Source organism: Phlebotomus papatasi, chromosome 1 (assembly GCF_024763615.1).
Source record: "Phlebotomus papatasi isolate M1 chromosome 1, Ppap_2.1, whole genome shotgun sequence".
Lineage (NCBI taxonomy): Eukaryota > Metazoa > Arthropoda > Insecta > Diptera > Psychodidae > Phlebotomus > Phlebotomus papatasi.
In genome coordinates, this window is record NC_077222.1 from 107,605,120 (window position 1) to 107,633,068 (window position 27,949).

General features: G+C 34.7%; 1 protein-coding gene across 1 annotated transcript; it reads left to right on the top strand.

Moving 5' to 3' along the window:
* The first annotated feature begins 265 nt into the window (after nt 1-265).
* On the top strand, nt 266-27,928 carry LOC129799115 (uncharacterized). Its single transcript, XM_055842759.1, has 8 exons — nt 266-1,390; nt 1,464-1,791; nt 12,054-12,341; nt 15,948-16,409; nt 16,477-16,718; nt 22,156-22,337; nt 22,408-23,015; nt 26,861-27,928. The coding sequence occupies exons 1-8, from the start codon at nt 1,126-1,128 to the stop codon at nt 27,057-27,059; spliced, it is 2,574 nt and encodes an 857-aa protein (XP_055698734.1). The 5' UTR covers nt 266-1,125; the 3' UTR covers nt 27,060-27,928.
* Nucleotides 27,929-27,949: the final 21 nt, after the last annotated feature.

Here is a 27,949-nt window from a genome sequence, read left to right on the forward strand (position 1 = left end):
TTGCTAATCGCAGTGCCATCTGGAAAACAATCCGTGCAGTATGATTGAGTTTGAAAGTGTTTTTTGCAGCTTTCCATCTCCAAATTCTCCTCAATTTTACTAAATTATCCAAAAAGTGCAAGGAACAGGAGAGCCAGGGAAGAGATTCAGATGTAGCAGGTATGTTTATTTGGTTTCCGTTTCAAAAATTGCATTGAAAGTACTGAAAAGAGGGAACCGGAGCGAAGGGTAATTTAATTTCAAATTTCCAACGGTTCGGTTGAAGCTGAGGGGATGTTTAGGGCTCCCCAAGAGGAAAATGGGGAGACTTAATAGAATTTTCCCGCTTGTAGCAGCACTTTCCAACACCCCTCGTGTGTCTCCGCACCGTTACAAAGATTTGGGGCATGCGCAGCTGAAGTTGGTTTTGTGTTTCTGGGTCGGATGGGTGGCAAATTAGCCTTTTCTCGTGTCCTCACAGTTGGGAGTTCTTTTGACTTTTCACCGTGTTTTTCGCACACATTGAAGGTGTAAAAACGCGAAAATCTTGTCACATTCTCACCCACTGTGCGCCGGTGAGAATGCATTGAACATTTTCCGCACCATCTCCCATCGCAAATTTCCTTCCGGATCCCCTTTGCCTTTGGTTCCTGTGTATTGAGAAAATTGACAAATCCGGAAGTGCTACAGACGCGAAAATCCATTCACTGGAAGTGCGGGGATAGTGGTGGAAAAACTCAGTGGAAACAGAGCGTGCCATGTTTTGTGTGTGTGGCTAAAAAGGAGGACTTTTCCTCAGCTTTTTTTTTCCTGTGCGTGGAGCATCCTGTGGCAGCTTTTTTCCGTCATTTGGGGGGCACAAGTAGACATGGGAAAAATGCTGTGACGAAATTGCTCGAGGGTGGAAGAAAGTGCGGATAAAAAGGGGGCTCGAAGGACGCCTTGAGAGACAAAAAAAATAGAAAAGTGAAGTTGAGGGTGGATTTGAAGAAAAGGTAGGAGAGGCGTCTCTCGGCGTGTGTTTTCTGTGCTTGATTTCTTCAGCCAAGCCACCCCCCTACACCCAACCCTCGTGGAGTTGGTGGGTGGTGTAGGAAAAAAAAGGGCTCCGTGTGTGTGACGCACCCCTCGAGGCGGAAGTGAATCATGACTTTTTGGTGGTGTTTGGTGGTTTTTCTGGGTGTTTTGGCTATTTCAAGTGGACAATTGGCCTGGTCTCCCATTCAAGTGGAATCCAATAATCAGGTGGATTTGTTTACGCGCCAAGCATCCGGATGCCCATGCCTCTGGCGCTCTCCGGTAGATCCCCAGGACACAGATTGCGCTTGCTGTGTCCGTGGGGGCTGCCAATGTGGTGAAATATCTACCGGAAGGTGTGTCCAGTGTGGCCTAGAGATGAATTGTCTCAACAGTAAGTATCTCCCTGAATCCCAACCATTCCCCAAAGCAGCAGAAATCCCTCCACAGAAGCCCCTGTCTTTCAGTGTGCAACATCACTCTCGATTCCCGAGCCCTGCAGAACAGCAGTGGACTGAGTTTTGGGCAGATCAAATCGCCCATCCTCCAAGGTCCCGTCACCTGCAAGTACTACCTGAGACCCGTAGCTGGTCAGAGGGTAGAATTGCAGGTTTATCGACTGGTGCAAGTAGGGCACTTTACAGGGCAACGCTGCGAGGGCGGATCATTGAGGTTTGGGGAGTCAATTGGCGGCACAGAGACCAGCCGGAGTGCTGAACTCTGTGGCGCCAATGAACGATACTCACCACCGGCCGTCTTGTTCTCCGACGACGGGGGCACTACCCTAATATTCGAGTGAGTGAAAATTGGTCAAAATTAACATTATTACTATTTTTTCGACTTTTATTCCTGATGGTTTGTGTCATGACTGTTTGGTGGTTTTAGAAGTTTTAGAACACGGCGGGGACTGGGAGAAATATTCGAGACAACCAGCACAAAGTCGATAATACAGAAGTACAAAGTGCTAAAAAACATGAAGGGGGGAATCTCTCCAGAACATTTTTTTAGCACTTTATTGATCTCAAGTGGTTCTGCCTTATCGATTTTTATTCCTGTTGTTTCTTGCCATGACTGTTTGGTAGTTTTAGCACACGACGAGGACTGGGAGAAACAGTCTAGACAGGAACTAACGCAAAGTCGATAATGCAGAAGTACTAGAGAACTGAGAACATCAAAGTCCTAGAAAAACATGAAGGGAAATTTTTCTCCTGCACATTTTTTTTTAAATCATATTTACTGTTCTCAATTGCTTCTGCATTATCGAGTTTTATTCCTGATGGTTCGTGTCATGACTGCTTAGCGGTTTTAGAATATAGCGAGAACTGGGGAAACAGTCGAGACAGGAACCAACACAAAGTCGATTGAACATTTTTTAGCACTTTATTGATCTCAAGTGCTTCTGCATTATCCACTTTTATTCCTGTTGGTTCCTGTCATAACTGTTTGGTAGTTTTAGAACACGGTGAGGACTGGGAGAAACAGTCGAGACAGGATCCAACACAAAGTCGATAATGCAGAAGTACTTGAGAACTAGGAACATCAAAGTACTAGAAAAACATGAAGGGAAAATCTTTCGCCTGAACATTTTTTTTAAATCGCATTTACTGTTCTCAATAGCTTCTGCACTATCGAGTTTTATTCCTGTTGGTTCTTGTCATGACTGCTTGGTGGTTTTAAAATATGGCGAGAACTGAAGAAACAGTCGAGACAGGAACCAACACAAAGTTGATAATGCAGAAGTACTTAAGAGCATTAAAGTGCTAAAAATAACATGAAGGGGGGGGGGGGAATCTTTCTCCAGAACATTTTTTTAGCACTTTATTGATCTCAAGTGGTTCTGCATTATCGATTTTTATTCCTGTTGGTTCCTGTCATAACTGTTTGGTAGTTTTAGAACACGGCGAGGACTGGGAGAAGCAGTCGAGACAGGAACAAACACAAGGTCGATAATGCAGAAGTACTTGAGAACATTAAAGTCCTAGAAAAACATGAAGGGAAATCTTTCTCCAGAACATTTTTTTTTAGAACTATTGATCTCAAGTGGTTCTGCATTATCGACTTTTATTCCTGTTGGCTCCTGTCATAACTGTTTGGTAGTTTTAGAACACGGCGAGGACGGAGAGAAACGGTCGAAACAGAAACTAACACAAAGTCGATAATGCAGAAATACTTGAGAACATTGAAGTGCTAAAAAACATGAAAAGGAGGAAATCTTTCTCCTGTACAGTTTTTTTTTTAGTACTTTTTTCTGAAGTGCATCTGCATTACCGACTTTGTTTCCTGTTGGTTCCTGTCATGACTGTCCTAGAAAAACAGTCGAGACACTCGAGACAGGAACCAATGCAAAGTCGATAATGCAGAAGCATTTTAAAACAATTGTGAGAAAAATCATTTTTCATTGAAATAGCAGCATAAATCAACTGAAAACCATCCCAATTTCTTATAAAAGCCGATGGAGTCATGCTTGGAATTTTAATACCTGTTAAATGAAAGCACTGTTGATCAAATAGATTTAGAAATAAACCCTCTTAGAGTGGTTTAACTTTGACCTTTGACCTTGAAAACCTTGCAACCTTCTCCAAAACATATCTGTAAGTGGCAAAGAAGCAACCTATATCATTTACGGGTTCACAACCGATTTGAACCGATTCATAAATCACTCAAAAATCTCCCAAAATCGCTTTGAAGACATACAATTGAATTTCGGTTAAAAATAAATTATCGCTTCATTACCGGTTTGTAACCCTTTGAGACTGGTTCAAATTTATCCGGAATCCCAAGACCTTTCCAACAAGCCCAAATATGATTCTATTCCGTTGGGAAATACGTTCTCTAGAGTCTTTTCAACTTTTGACCTTGGAAAACCGTTACTAGGAATGATTTAACGGAATTTTTGTATATGGACGAAATATCAGAATTGCGACATCTTAAACAGTCCCAAAAAAAACATATTTTTTGGGATGGGAGAAAATGATTGTCATGTTAACAGTTCTTGGATTAACTTATGAGTGGTCTCTCGAAAGCCCCAAGTCTCTGTCTCTAACCGTTTGGCCCTTAAATCTTGCGATGGCCGGACGGATCAAACAGACAGACGAACAAACAATGCGATGTCACTTCTCAGTAATTGCCTGAAACGCAAAGATATGTTCAGAAAAGTGGTCCCCAGGGAGTGACAGGTGGAAATTTTCCGGGAAGGGTGGGGGGTTGAAAAATTGAGGGATTATATTCACTGCTCTCTGTGGAGTTAGAGCACTAAAATGAAATAAATTTATTAGAGCCGTTTGTAAAATATAGTTTTGCGGGGACTAAAGGAAAATTTGAGGAATTGAGAGGACGTTTTATTATGGGAGGAGGGGTCATTTGAAACTTAATATCGATATTTCTTACCGTTTAGCCTCTATTCCAATAACAGTCAGACGGAAAACCAGCTTAAAATTACATTTTCTTAAAGATGTACAAATATTTTTGTATGGCAATAAAAAAAAAAGGAAGTAAATCGAATTTTTTATAAAGCCAACTCCACAGAGAAGGATTGCAATTTAAAGTATGTTAGTCGATTAAGTAGATTTTAAAGTATTATTACACCAAATCTACTTCCATCTCCAAGGGATCATTTGAAAGTTTATACAGACAAAATTATGGCTGGTTGTTTCTTGTTAAAATAAATTCGCTTTTTGGCTTTAGAAAAAAGGGAAAGTGTCTCGGATAAAGAGAAAATGGTGCCTTGTACGAGATTATTTGGTTGTAGTTTTTTGGGTTTAAATACATAATCGCCAAATTAAAACAGCCTAATTTCTGACAATGATTGCTCAAAGAACATTAAAAATTTAATGTCAAAATGAAAAAAAGGCATTTTATTCTTATTTGAAGGGCGAAGAACACTCCGTATTACAAAATCGCATCAGAATTTTCAGTGTTTAAGTATAAGAGTTATACTCTAAATCAGCTTTAAAATTAAAGATCCTTATTGCGTATTCCAAATAAATTTAGCAATAAATATTCAAAAAATATAATAAAATAAGTGAAACTATTTTCTAACTGTTGAATTACAAATAAGATAAAAAATCAGCACTGTAAAATTACGAGTAATGGCTCTGGGAACCTTTTAGATCAGGAAAATTTCATGAAATCAAAATTCACATCCCTTTCTTTCTAACACGCTTTGCATAATATCTATCTCATTCTTTCGCACTCCAAATTCGATAGAGCTAAATTGAATTTGTAGTAGTGTTCAAAAGAAGATGAGAGCGAAAGAATAAGATAGACATATGCAAAACGTGTGAGTAAGAAAGAGATTCGAATTTCGAACTCATGAAATTTTCCTGATCTAAAAGATGTGCCGGAGCCATAAAAAATTAAATTCGTTCAGCAAAAATTTAAATTTTAATCAGTATTCAATTTAGAAGATATTAAAAAGCACTGAATATATCATTCAAGTTTTGAAAAAGAAAAAAAATAGCTTTTAATCTACCTGCAGCCATCTTAGATGTTAATTTTAATAAATTACACCCATTTTTGACAGGAATTAGGTGTTTTACTCACCAAAATTTAATCAATTGAATTCCTCTTTTTATCATCTTAACAGCTCCGGCACAACTTTTAGATCGGTAAAATTTCATGAAACCAAAATTAGAGTCCCGTTCTTTCACAAAAGATTTGAATAAGTCTATCACACTCCTTCGAACTCAAAATTGGATTGAATTAAATTTAATTTGATGTGATGTTCAAAAGAAGAAGAAGAAGAGTGTGAAAGAGTAAGATAGACAAATGCAAAACTTTCAAAAAAGGAAGGGATGTAAAATTTGACTGATCTAAAATGGCACTAGCGCCATTAGTAAAGAAATATGCATAAAAAATATTATTTTTCTATGCTTAATAAAGTACTATTTATTAAGTACTTAATAAACACTTCATTTAATGCAATACTTTATTAGTTCAAGCTAGTTGTAGGTTAACTTGTTACTTATCCCAAATGAAAATGCGGCAATCCGAGCAACACCTCACCTTCTGTTACCCAAGTAGTTTATTTTTTATCACCAGCATAAAACTGAGGAAAGATACTTTTGCTTGTGATAAAGAATGTGTTTAAGTGAGTTCAAACGTTCAAAGTAAATTGTTTTACGTGCTCAGCTCATTACTCAAAGCTGTAACTTTTATAAATTGAAAAATATTTCTTAGAGATTTAAATAGTCTATTTTCAAGGTGTTAATAAAAATTAATTTTTGGACCATCTAAAACGAGAAAAAGCTACTAAAAAGCTCTAAACAAAACTTTTCGATTGGTTGGAAATTGTTTGGCAAACTTTTGGTCAAATGATTGTCAAGTCATTCATTATTGGCGTACAACGGTACGCCATATGTTGTACGCCATTCGGGTTAAGAAAAACCGCCAAAACTTGCAGATATCAAATGGCAATCCAAGCGCTGAGTTCTAGAAAAGCCAAAAAAGACCGTTAGAGTTACGTAATACGAGGGAGAGAGAGAGAGAGTTACGGAAGTATAAGTCATCCAGGATTCTTTGTAGATCAGGAAAATTTCATGAAATCAAAATTCATATCCCTTTTATTCTCATGCGTTTTGCACGTCTATTTCACTCTTTCAGCACTTTTCAGTTTCTTCTTCTTCTTCTTTTGAGCATCACAACATTTTCAATTTAGATTTAAATGGAAAACAGATAAAAGGAAAGAAATCAAGGATACTTTGATTTCATGAAATTTTACTGATTGCTGTACGATATGTCGGAAGAATAAGGCATCCGGCATTTCTTTTTGGTCATGAAAATTTGATTAAATCAAAATTTCATGAAATTTTGATTGAAAAAGAAGACGAAGGGTGCGAAAGAGTGGGATAGACTTATGCAAAACGTTTATGAAAGAAACAGAGGCTTGTAAATTTTGATTTCATGAAATTTTTTAATCTAAAAGATGTGCTGCATACACAAGGACTCCTGCATTCCTTTTAGGTCAGATAAGTTTCATGATATCGAAATTTTACAGCCCTTTATTTCCTATCATAAACGTTTTGCATAATGGCTATCGCACTATGACACTCTTCTTCTTCTTTTAAACGTCGCAGCAAATTTAATTTAGGTTTGAGTGCAGAAGAAGCAAACGAAAAGGAAAGATACTTTGATTTCATGAAATTTACACATTCGAATTCCTCTCTCAAAATTGGATTAAACTAAATTGAATTTATTATGATGAATTGTCATAAAATTTTCTGATCTAGAAGATGTGCTGCAAACATAAGGACCCCTGACTTTCTTTTAGGTCAGGAAAGTTTCATGAAATCGAAATTTACAGACCTTTATTTCTTTCATAAACGTTTTGCATAATTGCTATCGCACTACGACACTCTTCTTCTTCTTTTAAACGTCGCAGCAAATTCAATTTAGGTTTGAGTGAAGGAGAAGCAAAAGAAAAAGGAGACTTTGATTTCATGAAATTTTACTGATCTTATGCGTCAGGAAAATTTCATGAAATCTAAATTCATATTCCTTTCTCAAAATTTGATTGAACTAAATTGAATTTATTGTGATGAATTGTCATGAAATTTTCTGATTTATAAGATGTGCTGCAAACATAAGGACCCCTGACTTTCTTTTAGGTCAGGAAAGTTTCATGAAATCGAAATTTACAGACCTTTATTTACTTCATAAACGTTTTGCATAATGGCTATCGCACTACGACACTCTTCTTCTTCTTTTAAACGTCGCAGCAAATTCAATTTAGGTTTGAGTGCAGAAGAACCAAACGAAAAGGAAAGATACTTTGATTTCATGAAATTTTACTGATCTTATGCGTCAGGAAAATTTCATAAAGTCATAATTCACAACCCTTCCTTTCTTAAAAGTTTTGCGTTTGTCCATGTTATTCTTTCGCACTCTTTTTCTTCTTCTCTTGAACATCACACCAAATTAAATTTAATTCAGTCCAATTTTGAGTTCGAAGGATTGGGATAGACTTATTCAAATCTTTTAAAAAGGAAATGGACGTGAATTGTGGTTTCATGAAATTTTACCGATCAAAAAGGTATGCCAGAGCCGCCATTATGACTACGGCACACCTTTTAGATCAAGAAAATTTCATGAAGTCGAAATTCGAAACTCATTCTTTCTCACATGTTTTGCCTATGACTATCTCATTTAGAGATGGTAAAATTTTAGAAATTTCGCGGTAGTCGCCACCTACAATAGGCGGAAAAACGTGAAATTTCTTGAAATTTGCAATCTCTAATCTCATTCTTTCGATTACCAAATTCGATTGAGCTAAATTGAATGTTGTGGAGTGATGTTTAAGAGAAGAAGAAGAGTGCGAGAGACTGAGATAGGTATATGCAAAACATGTGAAAAAGAAAGGGATCCGAAATTCGACTTAATGAAATTTTCTTGATCTAAAAGGTGTGCCCGAGCTATTACTGCTAATTTTCATTCATTCATTCGTTCATTTATTTAACCCCTTAAGGACGAGAAGGTTAAAAATCGAGGGTCAGAAAAAATAATTTTTTCTAACTTTTTAGAGCAAAATACAGCTTTAGAAGGCCATAGGAAAAATTTGTTTTTTTGGGTCACGAGTGACCCAATCGTCCTTAAAGGGTGAAATTGAATAAAATTAATTTAAATTTTACAATGCTGAGTTTTTTTATTTGCAATTCAATAGTTCGAAAATAGTTTTACTAGTTTTATTATATTTTTTAATGGCTCGGGCACACTTTAGATCAAGAAAATTTCATGAAGTAGAATTTCGGATATCTTTCTTTCTCAGATGTTTTGCATAATGTCTATCTCATTCTCTCGCACTCTTCTTCTTCTCTTAAACATCACTACAAATTCAATTTAGCTCAATCGAATTTGGTATGCGAAAAAATGAGATAGTCATATGTAAAACATGTGAGAAAGAGAGGGTTTCGAATTTCGACTTCATGAAATTTTCCTGATCTAAAAGGTGTACTGGAGCCATAATTATTTAATGCTAAAATTGGAGTGAACTAAATTGAATTTATTGTGATGCTCAAAAGAAGAAGAAGAGCACGAAAGAGTAGGATGGACATATGCAAAACGTATGTTCTACTTTGACTCTTGAACGGTGGTAATCAATTTAGATAAACGGTAATCAATTTAGATTTAAGTAAGAGAATGAACGTGTTTATTCCAGCAATCCAATTCGTCTAAGCTTAAAGTGTTAATGCAAGAAACTTAATCATAGTGTACAAGAAAAGTCTCTTTATAAATTTCAACCCCTATAGGGTGCCGGCATTACTTATGGCCAGTCTATACTTGTGGCCTCCTAACAGAAATCTTCAATTTTTTCTCATAAATTGATTTCGAGGAACTACAAATTTAGGAATATTTGATGTGCTATCATTAAACGAAACTTTTGAACTAATTTACTTTTATATTCATGTAGAATATTACTTATATTGCGAAAATCATTTCCGTGATGCGTTCGATGATTAAAAATACGTCAATTCGTTAAGAAATGTATTAACGATCTTACAATTTTTAATGACTAAATTCTATATCTTCAAATGCAAATATTTAGTTGTATTTTTCAAAACTTCTTTCCTTAGTAAATATATTTCCTACCTTTACTTGATTTTCAAGATTTTTGAAACAATAAATGGTTAATAAAGACAAGGCCATAAGTTATGACGAATTTGATAAGATTACTAACTTGTGGCCGCGACATTTAACGCGTGCTGCCCTCACACGACATGTTTCGCAATTTGATTTGAAGAATTGTCAATCGGATTGTTTTGGTTCAGTGAATCAGAATTTTTTGCCAAATATCTATGAAAGTTTAAGGTAAGCGCTGAAATCGTAATATAAAATTGCTTATAAATGAATATTGTCTCTGATCTCATTGATTTTTCCCATGAACTTGCATTTTGCTGTAGATAACCTAACTTTTTCCTCTCTTAGGATAACAACACCAATGAAAAATAAGAGAAAACAACAAAAAAGAGCCCTAAGAGTGCAACTCAGAGGATGCGATGATAATTGAGAAACATTGAGAATAAATTGACCACGACCAGATTATTCCAGTCCTTCCAGTTGTACCACATTCCTCACGTAAAACTTTGCAATAAAGTCTCCGGAAGAAACTTCATCACGGAGGCTTTCACAGTGTCTCTAGGAAAGGAAACAAATGAGGATATTGTAAGGTGGGCTCTTCATGCAGCCAAATATGTTTTTTTTTTAATCACGAAAGCCGGATTACCGGTCACCGTGAAGGGGAATCACTATTAATAGTACAGTGCTCAATTATGACGAAAAGCTTTGAAAAACTATTATAAAAACCATGTAAATAAATAATAAAATATATCATATTACTTAAAATTCCTTCCTTTTCTTTTGTACTAAAATTATTTTATTACTAAGTCAGTTTTATATCATTTAAAATTGTGGCCATAAGTTATTCCACGAATGGCCATAAGTTCGTAAAAGAGGCCACAAGTTATGAATTTCACATGCTCGGAAAAATCACATATTTTCCGACGGTTTCCGGATTTTCTTTGTAAATTCATTTGAATATATCGAAAGAAACTACATGAAAGAACCTACAGTTAAAATTTTGCTTCAATTGATTAAAAAGGTCAGCAGCTATAAGCAGATATATTCTTAATGTGGCCATATGTAATGCCTGCACCCTAAATTGGAAGGGAATATTTAATTCAGAGACCATTTCTGCATAGAATTTATCTTCAATATGCAAAGTTCCACACACTTTTACTTACGATGCTTAACGATAATGGGATGGTTGGTGGAAAAGATCAAAATTAATACTCAACAGAAAAGGGCTTTGCTTTAAAGTTCAAAGTTCAGTATAAACTTTTAATGTAAATAATTTATTAAGTATGTTACAAGAATTGGAAAAGAGTTTCTTCAATTTAATTCAAAACTTTACCCCTTTTTTGGTGTCTCTGGAAAATGCTAGTAGGAAAAATCAAAGGGTATGTCAATTTAAATATACTGCAACAAAAACAAGAAGGAATAAAAAGAACACATCAAAGAGAAAATATAAATTTAAATTGCAGTCTCATGATCGCATTCTGTTAGTTGGTGTTCTTTAGAACATTTTATCATTAAATTAGAGGAAAGGAAAACTTTAAAATAGCACCTGGAAAATGGAATTGGGGGAGATTGGGAAAATGTTGCAAATGATGGGGTTTGTGACTTTTGTGTCAAAAGTTCATGGTGTATTTTTCTTCAATTAGCACAATTATACACCAAAAATCTGCCACAGAAGCTTTCTCTTTTTGGAGAAAAGTCAGATAAGAATTACCAATTTGAAATGAAAATTTTCTCTTATTATGCATGTGAAGAGTGGAAGAAATGTGTGAAAAGGAAGAAGCTTTTCTCATGCTGAAAAGTTCTTTTTTGGGGAATTGCTAATTGGGCAAATATTTCACTTTCATTTCTGCACAATGGAAAGATAAAAGTCATCTCATTGATTATTTATTGCTATGTACTTGGAGTGAGCTTTTTTTGTTGGTATAGCTATCATTTTTCGTGCTTCGTTAAATATTTTAAATTCTTAATTTATCCACATATGGCTGCAAAAATTATTATGGATGGTTGATTTTTTTTCTTTCAGAAAAAAAATCATACAAAATTGTTTGGTTGAGTTTTAAATAGTCCACAAACAAATTTTTAATTGAAATTTCCTACCAAACTTGAAAGTGAGACAATAAAAGTGACATGAACTCCATTTGTGCCAGAAAAGCAGATAGTTTTCAGTTGGGAAAACTCAACAGAAATTAATTAGAAATTTAAATATTGTGTTGCACTTTAAAATTCCCCATAAATGGACTTGAAATTCGTTAAATTATATTTCTCGGTTTTCCCAAGAACCTTTAGTCCTTTCTCTGAACATGAAAACTCTTACATTATTGGCAATAATATTACATATTTTATTGTCAATAAATCAGAGATTTATGTTGGGAATTTGGGAAGGGGAAGTAACATTGGTAAAAGTCGCATTTAATAGTGAATTAAAATGTTGAAAATATGTTTTTGTGGAGATTGTGGAGACATATATTTTATTTCTTGTGCTGCAGGATCACCGAAAAGACGGTAAGGTCTCAGTTCCTGGCATTCTTCAGCTTTACCTCACTCAGTAATCCTGTGGTGGGCTTTTATCCGCGTGGTGGCACGAGGGTCACGTCGTCTGAGTGCGATTGGTCCTATCACGAGGTTTCGTGCATGTCACCCAGCTCCTGTGCCATTGCTAGTCCAGGTTTTCCAGGAATATATCCGCCAGACATGGTTTGTCGCTATCACATTATCACAACTTCAATTCACACCAAAGTTCGCATCACTTTCACGTCGCTGCTCTTGCCCGAAAAGTGAGTTTTCTCTGATTTTCTTTCTTCTAGCAGAGTTGACATAAACTTAGATGAGAGATTTTGGTAATTTTGTTACATTTAACCCTTTAAGGACGATTGGAACACCGGTGTCCCATAAAGAAAATAATTTTTCCTGACTACCTAAAGTTATTTTTTTCTTATGTATGTACATAACTGTAAAGTAGAAGGTTGAAGGAATCTAGAATATTTTTTGCAAGTCTCTAGCTATTTGCTATGTAGTAAATATTTAAGCTCAAAAATGGCGAATTTTTAAATTCTAAAATACATTATTAATTTTATTTATTTTTTATACTTCCAATTTTTTTTAAGCGAAACCCTTTTGGCAATGAAAACTACAACACTCATACATAATATTTTTCATTAAAGCGAAAAATATTATTCATTGGTATTGTCAGAAAAATTAATTAAAATTTTGGGCTATTTTTGTCCCTATATCGTTCATAGAAGCACAAAATACACCGAATCAGACTCTGTTGGACTTCCAAGGTTAGATGTAAGACTTATCATTGATTATGTTTCTCAGTTTAATTTTTATTGTTGATTTTCAGTCCGTAAAAAGTGTCTCGTCGTTAAAGGGTTAAAGTGAGTTCACTTCAGTACTCTAAGTATGCGCGGATTCGCGCATTCCCTGGCCTTTCCGGAACCCTTTTGAGGCTTTTATCACTACATCTCGTTCGTAGAGATGATGATACTTTAATTCTCTAGGCATTTATACAATCTTAGTAATCACTAAAGCTCAAACTTTGCATAATTTCGAGAAATATACCTGTCCAAAATAACAAGTATCACCTGACTGGTGTATCTCTCAGAAAATTGTTCATTTTTTACACGAAAAACGCAATTGAAAAGGCAAATTTCACTTCAGGTCAAATGAATAAATCACTATTAACGTGAATCAACACAATATTCAATGAATATTTAATAATATGACTTAAAAACAGCGAAAAAAAATTGTTAGTACTTCACCACAGCTAAATAAGACTGAAGTAAACACGAAGTTCTGTCATATTTCGTCGAAGAGACATTTTTTGTTTAGTTCATTATATTATATGAGGCGCTCATCATGAAAAATGAATATCAAAAGCGCTAGAAACAGACAGATAGAATTGCGAAAAATGTCTAAAATCTTAGAAAAATTGCAATAGTAAACAATGAAATTTTGACAGTTCTCACACAAATTTTCCCATACACAAATTTCATTACACAAACTTAATTTTACTAGCATTATGTTAGTATCGTACTACAAATATGATGGTAATTTTACAATTTACAACCAAAATGCTTGTGACATTACACAACTTTTCCCATACACAGCCCTATTTCTCACACAATTTTTTACTGTCTAGTTAATCGAAAATCACAACGAAAAAGAGTTAATTCAACATCGATTCGAGTAAGTTCTACTCGATTATTATTTACAAAAAAAAGTTTTGTCAAAAAGAAAAAGAAAAGTTTGTGAAAAGGATGTGCTTCCGTACAGAATAATGGAATTGTTTTTTTTTTTTTTAATCAAAGGCCAGCATAATCTCGTTAAAAGTTTGTCAAAAGGATGTTCTTCCAAATAGAATATGAAAAAGTTTTGCCGAATTATCTTCAAATGGATTTGGTTATGGTTTGTCAAAAGGATGTTTTCCATATAAAATGCGAGAAAAGGTTTTGTCACATTGGAAAACAACATCCTTTTGACAAAATATTGACAGGATCTAACCTTTTCTTTTCGTTTTAATATTAGAATAATTTAATATCAAGTAGGGAGACCGGGGAGGTTTGGAACACTTTTTCATGTTTTGAGTTTGAGACTCATTCTAAAAAACCACGATAGTGTATTACAATTTTATGCGGTCTATATGATACTTATGGGTATTGACTTTATAAGAAGTACTTGATAGAACTTGGAAAACAACTGAGTTTTCTTGGAGAAGATAAAATATTTTACTTGACGCTTTGTTCCAAACCTCCCCGATTTGGGGCAGTATGGGACGCAAAAGGGATGTTTGGGACGAGTTTTTTCTCGCATAATTTGTATTACTGGAACACGTTAATTAATTTTAAATACCAGATTAAAAATATTTCTTATAGAAATATAAATGTTTCATCTTTTATTTACACTTAGAAATTAATATCAATTTTATTTGTACAGTAGAGTCAAATATTGTCAATCAATTATTTTAAGTATTTTCTTCTTATTTTCCATCTACCTTTCTTTTCTTTTTTTATTCTAAATATTGCAATCACGATTATCAAATTCCTCAGGCGAGTAGATTTTCTTGCAACTCTTAGTTTTGCACTCATTGGTGGATTCCTGTTTGATTTTACGACAACTGCATTGTACCTGTTTTCTTATTATTTCTCTGAATTAGCTCTCGCCTTGCCTTTTCTGGAGAACTTGTTCGAGAAATTTTCGAAAAAATAGTTTTTAACTAGATTGGGCAAAGATCGAATATCCTCTGAGAAGGAATTAATGATTCCCAAGACAATGATGGTTTAATTGTCCATATAGTTAGAGAAATCTGCTTGACTGATAAACTTTGCACAAGAGGGAGATTTCCGGTAGAAACTGGGCATTACTCTTCATTTTGACAATAAACAATTGCACGCCACCTACAATCTTGTCGAAAATCAACGTCCCATACATCCCCTTTCAGGTGTCCCAAACATCCCCACGTGTAGTTTTGGTATTTAAAACCTTTATGTAAAAAACAAGAGCGTATAATCTCTGAAACTTTAATAAAAATATGTTCCCAGATTACACTGCTACCTAATGAGGTAAAAAAGTTTTGATTATATATCGCTGATATAAAATACAAAGAGGAAAACTGAGACGTCAAAATATGCGATTTTTATCAATTTTTAAAAAAATGTTCATAGAATTAAAACAATAAAACTGAGGATATTGTATTGTATTGTATTGTATTTATTTTTCCATTATCATTGACAATATTTGGCCTTGTTCAACCTTTCATACCTTGCGGCCATCGCCGTCCATCCATTCTTTTAGTCAAGATACATCTTAATATTGCCTACGATACAGTAATGGTTAAATCCCATTTATTTCAAAAATTAATTGAAAAAATCGCCTTGTCCCACACTACCCCTGTCCCAAACCTCCCCGGTCTCCTATTTTTATAGCAAGATTCCAGGTTTGCATTTTAATTTTCTGAAAGTCCTACAATTCGAAACGAATTTTAACATTTTGAACGTTTTTGATGACTACACTGAGAGAAATCCGAAAAAGTCAAAATAACATTCCGGAAATGTTAATTTTATCCTGCAGTATTGATCCGAAATCGGTGTAAATATTACCCTTTTTAGGTGTATTGAGGGTTAAAGTTACCCTTTTTCATGTTGATTTTACCCTCAAAAGGTGTAAAATTAATATTAAAAAATGTTGATATATTTTTCACCTAAAAAGTGTTAAAGTTATGAGGAAAAAAAGTTAATCGCACCCCTTTTTTTTCTCAGTGTAGGTTTTCGGTCCTAGTATCTCAAGAACAGAGTATCTCAATCTCTCAAGAATATATATCTAACTTTTTCAACTCTGCTTTAGACAATTTCCAAACTTAATTCAATTTCCTCCGATTTCAGCGAATGCGAGACGCATTACTTGGCTTTATACCTGGGGACTCCGTCTGGGGATAATCGATTGGCGAAGGTGTGTGGTTCAGAGAAGCAGGATCTTCTATTTACAGGGCCCAATCTTGTACTGGTATTCCATGCTGGCTCACAAATTCCTCCCTTTGACTACAACGGCTTTGCTGCGACACTTGAATTTATTGCTGCTCCACAAACAACCACGACACCAGTACCTCCGCCCGTTGTTCATCCCCCGATCTGGAATCCTGCAGGTGGCCAAGATCCGCCAGGAAGTATCACTTGGTCCGGGTCAACGCCAAAATTTACGCCCTGCGACAAAGTTATCACGGAAACCAATGGGAGATCTGGGCATTTTGATACCCGGGGCAGACCTTTTGCTAACAATTGTCGGCTCATTTTTAAAGGACGCTCAACGGATATTGTTCACATTTCCCTCTTCAACTACCGCTTGAAGTGAGTTGGGAGTCTTTGGGGGGATTGGGAAATGGGGAGGGTGGTAATTTTTTGTTGGAATTTTCAGAGCTCCATCTTGCCGATCAGTGATTGAAATTATGGAAGGATCTTCGGATAGTCACAGAAGATCTCTCCATAAAACCTGCTCGCCAGCTGTCAGGCATGCCAGAGATTCAAATGGTGTCTTTGTTCCTCCGCAAACTTTCATCTCTTCCGGGCCACAAATTATCATCGCCCTGAGAAGATCAGCTGCAGCTGCGGATCCCAATGATGTGGAATTCATCGATGGTGCTTACATGTTCCACGACGGTGAGTCCTTTTCTTCTGCTTTTCCCTCTCACTCTCTCTCTCTCTCTCTGGCAAATAAAGAATGTGAATTTGTGTCCTCCCCCAGGAGTAAATCTTTAATTCATGAAAGCATTTTGGTGATGGAAGTGAAAATATTTCAATCGATTCCGCCAACTCACGTGACAGGGGCATTAGTTTTGCAAAAAGGAACTTCTCTATTTGCTCTACTTTCTAATTATAGAGTAAATTTTTGGCATTTTGCACTATTCTCCGGAGGATCTATTTTTATTCCCGGGCAAAAATGTCAGTCTGTCGTTTTGGGATAAGTTCAAGGAGAAGTTCTCAGGGGAGACTCTACATGTGCACTCCTTTTTTTTTATTTGTGGAAATTCTAAAAGTGCATTTTTCCTATCGATTCCTTTAATTAAAATTCCTGTCTTGTTTCTTCAATGTAAAGCACAACGTTGCATGATGGTATTCTTGTTAAAAAATCTATCAATATTGATTTATTTTAACAAGACGGTAGAATTTTCTATCAGACAATTGATATTTTGTAAAGTTTTTGCCATCTTTTATTGAAAGTTGTCTTGCAAAAGTATTCACGTTTCTGTTAACCAGGAAAAAGTGGCATATAATTTGAGATGGTGGCGGTTTCTTTTGATAAAAGAACTACAGTGATTTGTCGACATGCAATATTATTCTTTTTCCTTATGGAAAAATAGGATTGTTAAACGGAAACTTTGTAGAAATAAAAGTAATGAAGCTTAGGATTTATAACCTTTAAGGTGTTCTAAAGTGAATTAGAACCCAGAAACACTTGAATCCGTCTAAACTTTTCATCTAATCATCGTAAAATCATCTCGATAGGAAGCAAATCAATGTGGGAGGGGAAGAAAGAGATCAATCTCGAGATAATGTAATTTTAGAAGGGGTCATCGAAAACCACAAGTTTGAATCTCTAACCGTTTGAATTTTATATGGGCCAAACAGTTTTTCCCAAAATTTAATTACCGATACTTTACCGATTCATTACCGATTGATACAGTAGCATTTGGAATTTCAAGACCTTTCAAATAAATCCAAATTTGAGCAAATCGGTTGAAAAATAGGCCGTACAGAGTGATTGAACGTTGAAAAAAATGGAAAAAGTTTCGAAATTGTCATTTTACGAGGTCATCGAAGATCAGAAGTCGATATTTCTTACCGTTTGTATTTTATATAGGCCATAACATTGAAAAAAAAACGAGAAAACAGTATTTAGCTCTTACCGTTAATTTACCGATTGTAACCGATGTAGTCGCATTTGGAATTTCAAGACCTTTCAAATAAATCCAAATTTGAGCAAATCGGTTGAAAAACAGGCCTTCCAGAGTAATTGAACGTTGATAAAAATGGCAACTTTATCGATTTATTAAAATTTAGTTTCAAGATTGTGTCATTTTAGGAAGGTCATCGAAGACCAGAAGTCGATATTTCTTACCGTTTGTATTTTATATAGGCCATAACATTGAAAAAAAAAACGAGAAAAACAGTATTTAGCTCTTACCGTTAATTTACCGATCCATAACCGATTGTAACCGATGTAGTCGCATTTGGAATTTCAAGACCTTTCAAATGAATCCAAATTTGAGCAAATCGGTTGAAAAATAGGCCTTCCAGAATTATTGAACGTTGATATAAGGGAGATTTTACCGATTTTTTAAAATTTATTATCGAGATTATGTAATTTTAGGAAGATTATCGAAGACCAGAAGTCGATATCTTTTACCGTTTGTATTTTATATGGATCAAAAGACTAAAAAAAAACGAGAAAAACAGTATTTAGCTATTACCGTTACTTTACCGATCCATAATCGATTGTGACCGATGTAGTCGCATTTGGAATTTCAAGACCTTTAAAATAAATCCAAATTTGAAGAAATCGGTTGAAAAATAGGCCCTCCAGGGTGATTTAACTTTTACGTTGAATTACTCAAAATGGCGATTTTTCCGCTGAAAAGTGTACAGGGAGTTCCGCTTTCAATGAATTTTTCAGGACTGAAAAAAAGCTCGCGAATTAACTTAATTGACACAGTAAACTTGTATACCTGCAGGAGATATCTTTGGAATAACTTATGAAAACGCGCTAAACGGTTCATAAGAAATGTATTTCAAATTTACCGCGTGAAAAATATTTCTATTGGAGGGTCATTTCAAAGATTATTTTATAAATGAACTTTGCACTAAAAAGTCCTCATATTTCCTTTTGTCGTAAAAAATTATTGATTAAAATGGTTTACTATAAAGCCATACAAAATGTGGTATACTAACCTTTTGAGGTTAGAATTAATATAACCTAAAACTTTAATATCAAAACCTATTGGAATGACATCCCTTTAATTGAATCCCAAATAATTTAAATCACTTTTATTCATAGTTTCTCCCCGTTTTATTAGCAACATATGCTTACTTGATAAATTACCCTTCCAATTAAAATTTTATTTAAATCATTGGCTATTGGATTACATAATAAGCACAAAATTAAATGTTTTTTTTTTATAAAAAAAAATATTGAGAACGTATTACATTTCACTCCCAATTTATTACTGATTTATAATAAAATTAATTACATTATAAAGTATTAAAAACCAGATTTTATGTTCAAAACAAAAAAAATATGATATTTTCTCCTTTTGTCCTGGAATTTTTTTTATTTTTATTTGTTTTTTTTGCACGGAATGTACTGAAATTATTAAAGTTTTAAACAATATAGAAATTTTTGTTGCATATTGAAGAAACACATTTTTTTTAATATTTAAATAAAATACCGTGAAATTGCATTATCGAAATTACTTCAAATTAGGCAAATAAAATAATCTTTTACAGATTACTCAAGTAACTGGCTATAAAAAAAATCTTAGAACCAAAGATAACGATGAAATCCAAAGGGCTACTCATTCGCATATCTAATTAACAATAATTTTTGGTATAAAAAATTCACAAATTTGAGCATTCCGTAAAGCCAGGCAACAACTTTACGTCGAAATATCAACCATTTTGGGTACAAAAATGTTTCTAGAATCACAAAACAGATCAAATAATCTTGAAAACATTTTTAGAAACGCAGAAAAAACGTTTTTAGACACACTGGAATGCAACCAGAACGCATCTATGAAACACAGACACATTTCTGAATTGCAAAAATATGCATCTCAGAAAAACGGAAAAGTTTCTGAAATGCAGAAATTCATCAAAGAAACAAAGAAAAGTTTCTGAAAACATTCATTAAGCACGGAAATGTTCCTGCAAACACGAAATGTAAGAATTTTATGAAACACAAAAGTGCATAAAAAGCATAGCATATTCCAGTCGAGTTCCTCAAATTTGAACGACGGTTGAGTTCAAAATGTAAAATTTGAGGTTATGTGAAGAAAGTTTTGCGTGGAGTGCCATTTTTCTCTGATTTTTCCTCAATATTATCGTATTATATTAACTTCCGCAACAAATGCCATCTATTTCACAATAAATTACATTGATATATTCTCTAAAGTTGTTTATCTTAATTTAGGGAAAGTGAATTTCACATGAATTACGTTATGTTTTTGAAAATATTGTTCAAATTTGAGGAACTCTGCTCTACTGTATTTCTAAAATGCTGAAACTTTTCCAATAAAGACAGAAATGCTTTCAGTATGTGGAAATACTTCTAATAAAAACCTGGAAACCCTAGAAACGCAGAAATCCATTCAAAATGAGACTGTAAAGACTTTCAGCTAAAATGACCAAAAAACTGGAACGTTTCTAAGAATATGGAATCTTAGTGAAATAACAGTGAATGTTTTTAAAATATGAAAACTCATCCGAGAAACACAAAAATGTTTTCTAAAAACGCGAAATTGTATCGAATAAACGAGGAAATGTTTTTTAAACACGCGAAAATTCATTCAAGAAACATGGAAACGTTTTTAAAAACGACTAAAAGTATCCTAAAATTACGAAAATATATTCTTAAAACGTGGAAACTCATTTAAAAGCCTCAAAAATGTTTTTAAAAACGCGAAGTTGTATGGAATAAACGAGGAAAAGTTTTTTAAAAACGCGAAAATTCATTCAAGAAACATGGAAACGTTTTTAAAAACGACAAAAAATGCAAAAACGTTCTTAAAACGTGGAAACTCATTCAGAAGACTCAAAAATGTTTTCTAAAAATCCGAAACTATCGAATAAATAACAAAACGCTTTCAGAAATGCGAAAATTCATTCAAGACACATAGAAATGTTTCTAAGTTACTGAAAGGTGTTCGAAAACTATAGAAATGTTTTTTAAAATATGAAAATTCATTCAAGAAATACAAAAATGTGTTCTAAAAACGAAAAACTGGGTCGAATAAGCTAAGAAACTCATCTAGAACCTCAGAAACTCGAAACCTCAAAAACGCGAAACCTTTGGACACGTTTTTAGAAACACAGCAACTTGTTAAAAAAAACTCAAGAGCACTTCTGGAATGGCGGAAACTCTTTCAAGAAACACGAAACCTGGAAGTTTCTAATAAGCCGGGAATGCTTTCAATGCTTCAAATAAACACGGAAATGTTTCTAAAAATGAAGCAACTCATATAATAAGACACAATAATGCTTCTAGAAACGCAGTTTCTTGTTCAAGATTCAAGAACTGTGGAAGCGAATAAACAAGGAAGCGTTTCTAGAAACACGAAAACTTTATTAGTGAAACACGGAAATGTGTTTTTAAAAAAAAATGGAATAATATTCAAGAAATACGGAAACATTTTTCAAAACACAGAAACGTATCTAAAAATCAGAAACCGCAAAGAAACATCAGGTTTTTGAAAACGGAAATCACATGCTATTGCTTTTCTCTTATGAATTGCCCCTTAGGTTGTGCCAATCCCTTTGCAAAAATATATTAATTCATTCACTATGTTCCATTTTCTTATTATTCCAATAGAAATTTAATTTTTTATTTCTTTTAAAAGTACTTAAATGTTATAATTACGATCTTTTAATTATTTCTCTGAGAATTTCACGGGCAGAATAATTTTTGTGAAATTCAAAAGGATTTATGTATTAAATTTTATAGTTCAAAATTACTTTCAAACTGTCGTTTGCTGGACAGAATCTCCCAGTGCGTTGTTGATTTTTATGAGATGTTGTCAATAAATTGCGTGGAATTTTCTCTAGTGACATAAAATTAATTAATTTTCCCATCGCAGGGATTTGACCTGCAACAATTTCTGTGCTATTCTTTTCTCAGTTTACCGGTGTTTGTTGTTTTTTTTTCCTATCCCCGTCCTCTCTTTTCATTCGCGAAATAATTGTTATTCTTGCATTACAAACTGGAAATTTTCATGTGCTTTCCATCCCGCTGTGTATTTTCTCTGTGATTTTCCCTGCGAGAGAGTGAGAATGACTTCTTGGTTTGTAATTAAACAAATAAACAAAACTCTCATTCCTCCCGCAGAGGAACAAAGTGGTACACTTCAGCCAGCTTCACTCTGTGATTCACATCACTATGGGATGAGTAGTCCGGAATCTGGGCAAGTTAGTGGACTGGGAAATGAGCATCTTTACTGGAATGTTGAGGGATCTCTCTCGTGTGCACATCATTTTATTCCAGGAGCCAATCAGAGTGTTACAGTCACGGTGAGTGACTTCCTGGAGGAAGAAATGGAGAGATTTGTTCATGTCATTCTCCCTGTGGTTTTTTTCTCAGATTGAGCATCTGGAGAGGATGAGCCTGAAGCCACCGTGTGAGACACTCTGTGGTGACAGTGGATGTCACTGTATCACGAGTGTGGCTCCTCTCGAGGAGATTGATCATCTGCGATTAGTGGATGAAAATGATCAGACACTTAGCTGTCTCTGTGGTTCATTTCGCACAGAGTGGCTTCCGGTGTCACTGCGCACATGGTCTCCAGTGAGACTGGTGTACTCTGTGGCTCAGTATTCGTGGAATACAAAGGGATTTCCCTTTAGAGCTGCGTACACCTTCAATGTTGACGCCATGTGTGGTCAACGCACTTTTACCACCCATTCGGGTGAATTGCACTCACGCAATTTCGTTGGGGTTCCCTTTTCGCTCAATTCTTTCTACCATCAGCAATGTACCTGGATTCTGGACTCAAATGTCGAACGACAACTCTTTGTGGAGATTCAGACAGAACAGAGTCGTCCATGTGGAGCTTGGAATATCAGCCTGCATGAATTCTCACCCGCCGAAGAGGAGAATAATCACGCTGGAGCACTACTTCATCAGTTCTGTCCACGCGATAAGCACAAAAAATTTACAATGCCGTGGAAAGCCAGTACGGTGGTTGTTAGGTAAGTCACACAAAGCTTCTTATTACTTCCCTTTTAATTTAATGAAATTCATCAAAGAGTTGAAAAATGCATAGATAAGAGATGTCGGAGGATTTTATGAAATGGTTAAATCCTTCGGAAGGGGATGGTAGACCCTTAGTGATATTCCAATGAAAAATAAACACGTGTTTTTTTTTTAGCACTTTACTGTTCATAACTCTTTCGTCTCTTTTGGGACTCTGAGTACCCAAAGCAGCATATGAATGTTCAGAGAAAAATAGTGTTTTTTTTAATTATTCAGAACTGATAAAAAAACCTTTTCTTGTAGATGATTACAAACTATAAGGATGTCCAAATGTAAGATATTTTTTGTAGGACCTCAATTAATTCCTGAGCTTAGATATTTTTGATTAAAAAATTGTGAAATTGGCTTGCAGCATATGCTACGGTCCGGAAAGAGTTAACTGGGTTCTACATAACCGACTTTTCTGTATATTGGTTCCTGTCACGACTGTTTGGTGATTTTAGAACACGGCAAAAATTCAAAAAATCAGTCGTAACAGGAACCAACACAAAGTCAATAATGCAGAAGCACTTGAGGCCAGTCGTGTGCTAAAAAAAGTGTCCAGGAAAGAGATTCCCCCTTTTCATGTTTTGTAGCAGTTTAGTACTCCTGCATTTTCGACTTTCCCTTGCATTGGTTCTTGTCACGACTGTTTAGTGATTTTAGAACACAGCGAGAATACTGAAAAAAAACTTTGAGTGAGTTTCGGTCTGATCTGATGTAACTGCCAGTGAACGGAAAAAGGTTTCGAGGATTGTTGTCCTTTTCATCAGGTATCGAATTCGCAGGAAAAATTACGTACAGGTGGGAAATGTTTACACTGCACTTGAATTGGACCACTACTGGTCAGTCAAGAGCTTTGGAATCACCATTCAATTCAAACGTCTGACACAGAATTTGGTGTCAGATTGAATTAAATGGTGATTCGTGATTTTTCTGAGAATTCGCTGATAACAATCCTCAAAGCATTGTAGAAGAATAAAACATTAAAAATCAAGAAAGGTTTAAGTTTTTCCGTCAACTGCCAGTTACTGGGAAAAAAGTCGTGACAGGAACCCAAAGAACATTCTATAAAGCCGAAGCACTTAAGAAAAGTATAGAACATAAATTCTTTACTTTTCTTACTAAAAAGTACAGCACTTAAGAAAAAGAAAAGTGCTTTCAGGAGAAAGATTACCACTTTTATGTGGGAACTCTGTCTCCTGAACATTTTTTTAGCACATCGCTATTTGTGCTCCTGCATTATCGACATTTCTTTGTGGTTTTTGTCTTGACTATTTTCTCTAGTCCTCGTCGTGTTTCAAAACCACCAAATAGTCGTGACAGAAACCAAAACAAACGAAATGTCGATCATGTAAAACACTAAAAACACTAAAGTCCTAAAAAAATATTAATTTTAAATGGATTGGAACCATTTCAGGCACACTGTTGTCCTTCCACCTTCTTAACTCTTTCGCGTCACACTTTTATTCAGCAAGTGAATTCATGCAAAATTGAGTTTTTCTTAATGCTTTATGATTAAATATAATAATTCTGAGAGGAAAAAAAATTTCCATTGCGTGAAAACTCGGCCATACCATTTTCAAAATCTATATCACGGGCTTTCTAAGAGTTTTTTTGCTTGAAGTTATTAATTTGACCAAAACAATGGCAAACTGGATTGTTTTGATGAACACTGTATTCCTGGTGTTCAAAGAATCTTCCTGGTAAACCCTTGAACAGTCTCTGTCACAATATTTTGAGTGGTATTTGGAAAAAATAAACTTATCTACATATTTATTCACACACAATACAATTCCACAATAAGGGACGCTTGCAGAATAATCTAAAATATTGCAAAATTTGTTATAATTCATCAGATATAAGATGAAATGTCCAGGAGCAAGATATTGTCCTTCTGGATTTCACAAAGAAAACCAATGTCCCAACTGTCTCAACTACATTGTGGCACGAAAACACTTTCATAAACTTTTACCCTTGCCGACAGTAGGGTCATATATGACCCGAAAAATTCTACGCGCTTTTCTGGAAAATTGAGAGTAGTTTATTATACCAAAATATGCATTCTGCAATCTTTGGATATTCCATTTTGTGTTTCTATAAAGAAATTTTTGCTGAAAAAAATAAATGAATATAAAAAAATTTGATAAAGAAAAGTCATTTCACAAAGTTCGAAATTCGTGATTTTTGATCTCAAATATTTTCTTTTCCTGAATATCTGGAGTCTTGAGAAAATTAGCCAAGAATCTTACATCCTTCTACTATGATGTCGTGCTCAGATAGATTTTAATTAATGTAAATAGTCAAAAAAAAATTTCTCCGGGTCATATATGACCCTAATGACGTGAAAGAGTTAAAGGGTTAGATAAGTCAGGGGGGGCACCGGGCGGGTGAAATACTGGGGTCTTGAATGGGATCCTTAGCTTCCAGTATCCATCGGTTGCTTTCAGTTGTTTCCCGTAGCCCCCTCGCAGCTTGAAAGCATCCTTTACTCGTAGAATGCTCAATTTCTTAAAACTGAAAGAAACTGAACTGAAACTTTGGGCATTAAAAAATTTCAGTTAAAGGGAGTGGACGTTCCAACAAAATGAGGAATTGTCTTAGAAAATTTGCTAATCCGTTTGACTTCTCCGTATTGGGCATTTTAATTTAATTTTTAATTGGAAATAAAATCGAATTATTGTTTTCCAACATCTTAACAATCTTTTCAAATATTACCCACAAACTTTCTTTCATTAGGATACTCACAATATCGTTATCAATGCTAGGGGCCGTCCAAAATGGAGTTGATTTTTTGAAGGATAAACCACTATTTAGAAATTTTCCAAAACACCTTTTAATCATTCTAAGAAGAAGAACATGATCTAAATAAACTGCTAGAATGCTTTTCCGTGGAAGTCCATCACTTGCACCTTCCCAAAATTCGCCTAACATTTAATGTTGTAAATGAACCTTTTTGTTCCAAATTTTGGAAAAGTCCTCCACAGGCCATATCGACTTAATTGAAGGATACTTGGCATATCGCCATTTTGAAGGATTTTTCGAGACCTTTCGATTGAGTATTCATTGATTAAATTCGGTTGATAAATCTCTGAGATATAAGGTAGGTTTGAAGTTTTAACTTTTAGCCATTATTTTTTAGTGTCCTCCTGCGCATGTTATGCATTGTAAAGACATATGCTTTTATTATTTATTATTTTTCTTCTACAAAAATCGTTTTTTATGCTCTAGAACTTTTCCCCCGTGGGTTAGAATTTTGGTCAGAATATAGGTCTCATTAGTGGTCGCACTTCGCAACATAGACCACTTTTGCAGATTGTCCTTTTGACACAGCTTTTTATTTCACACATTCCCTTTTGCAAATTTTCTGTAAGAGAAAAAAGGGGTCGAAGATGCCGGAAATGAACGAGTAGGAAAGTGTCATGGTGGAGATTTTGGATCGTGGAAGAAGTTGCGTAATTCCAGTAGAGCGCTCAACTGAGCGACATTATTTGGTGTGCGCTATCTTCCCGCGCTACTCATAGGGGGAACACTAAGTTTTTCTTCTTTTTTTTGTGGGCATTATTATCTTTCCATAGTTTTTGTCCTGGGGTTCGAAATCAACGCTAAGACGGCGATAGCGGTATTTATGAAAAAAAAGAGATATGACAACGAATAAATTCAAACAACCAATTTTCAATGTACTTTCCGCCTCTTTTAGCTACGGTGCCTTAGGTCGTAAATTTTCTTTTTAATTTAAGAGTTATCAATAATCTCTTATCTATGTAACTTTGCAACTCTGACGTAAATTCCCTTCCAACAGGATTCAAGCAATGACACGAACGCCACCAGTGTACGTGGTTCGATGGCGATCTCAGGTGGTTCGTGCCAATACAAGGCTCGGTCCTCCAACGGCGGCACCCAATAAGACTTCAAAAGCTCAGAGAATAGTGAGCAGCATCCTTAAGATTGTTGCTTGTGTCTTTGTCCACGTACTTCTCAAACGCCAATTAATTTTTTAAGAACACCATCATCACATTTTATTCTTTTTTTAAGATAGAGTGAATAATGAACAAAAAAAAGACCCCTTCTCGAGAGAAAAAAAAACAAATAATTTTCACACATTACACCTTAGGACTATAAGATGGAAAAACCTCATTGATTAACACTTTAAGGAGTTTAAGAAGAGAGAATATAGGGAGATTTTCTTAGTCTATTTTGTAGTGTTTGGTGAACAAAAAAAAATTAAGTAAAAAGGAGTAAAAGGAAGAAGCACGGCAAGAGGTATTTAACATTAATCAAGGGACTCTCGATGGGGAGGGAGAATGAGAGATAAATTGTCTAAAAAGCGTTTAAAAAGAGTAGGAAATGACAGTTAAAAGAAAGCATAGGTGAAAATAATAGGATGAAAATGAAGTAAAAGAAAAACACTTTAGTGTTGTGTGAGAATATCCCTGCTGCTAGTTGGTGGTTTTTCCTCAGTCTCCTCCACGGAATTCAGAAATTAGCGTGTCCCTCCGACAGGAAAGAGAACAATATTTTATATTTCTTCCTCAAATCTGTTTTTTTTTTCACTTAAAATAGCGAATTGCCAGAAGGAAAAAAAATGTAGGAAGATAATAAGTAAAATAAAAAAACAAGAAATTCGAGAAAACCACCTTCATATCTCAACGTCCAGACTGCAAATAATTTGCAAGAAAAAAAAACTTAAAATTAAAGGGAGAATAAACATAGATTAGATGAGCAAAAAAAGTAACTTTAAAAAAGAAAAAAATGTAACAATTTAGAAAGCACTCTATGTTTTAAGAAGAATGAAGCAAATGAAACACGCAAAGCGACAAAAAAAAAACATTTTTTTAGTAAAGAAATTCTTGTGACAAGATGTTTAACAGAGTTAATGAATTTACTAAGA

Coding starts and splice junctions, on each gene's coding strand:
- LOC129799115 (XM_055842759.1), top strand. CDS start 1,126: ATGACTTTTTGGTGGTGTTTGGTGGTTTTTCTGGGTGTTTTGGCTATT. Junction 1,792..12,053: donor GGCACTACCCTAATATTCGA/GTGAGTGAAAAT, acceptor CTTGTGCTGCAG/GATCACCGAAAAGACGGTAA. Junction 22,338..22,407: donor ATCAGAGTGTTACAGTCACG/GTGAGTGACTTC, acceptor TTTTTTTCTCAG/ATTGAGCATCTGGAGAGGAT.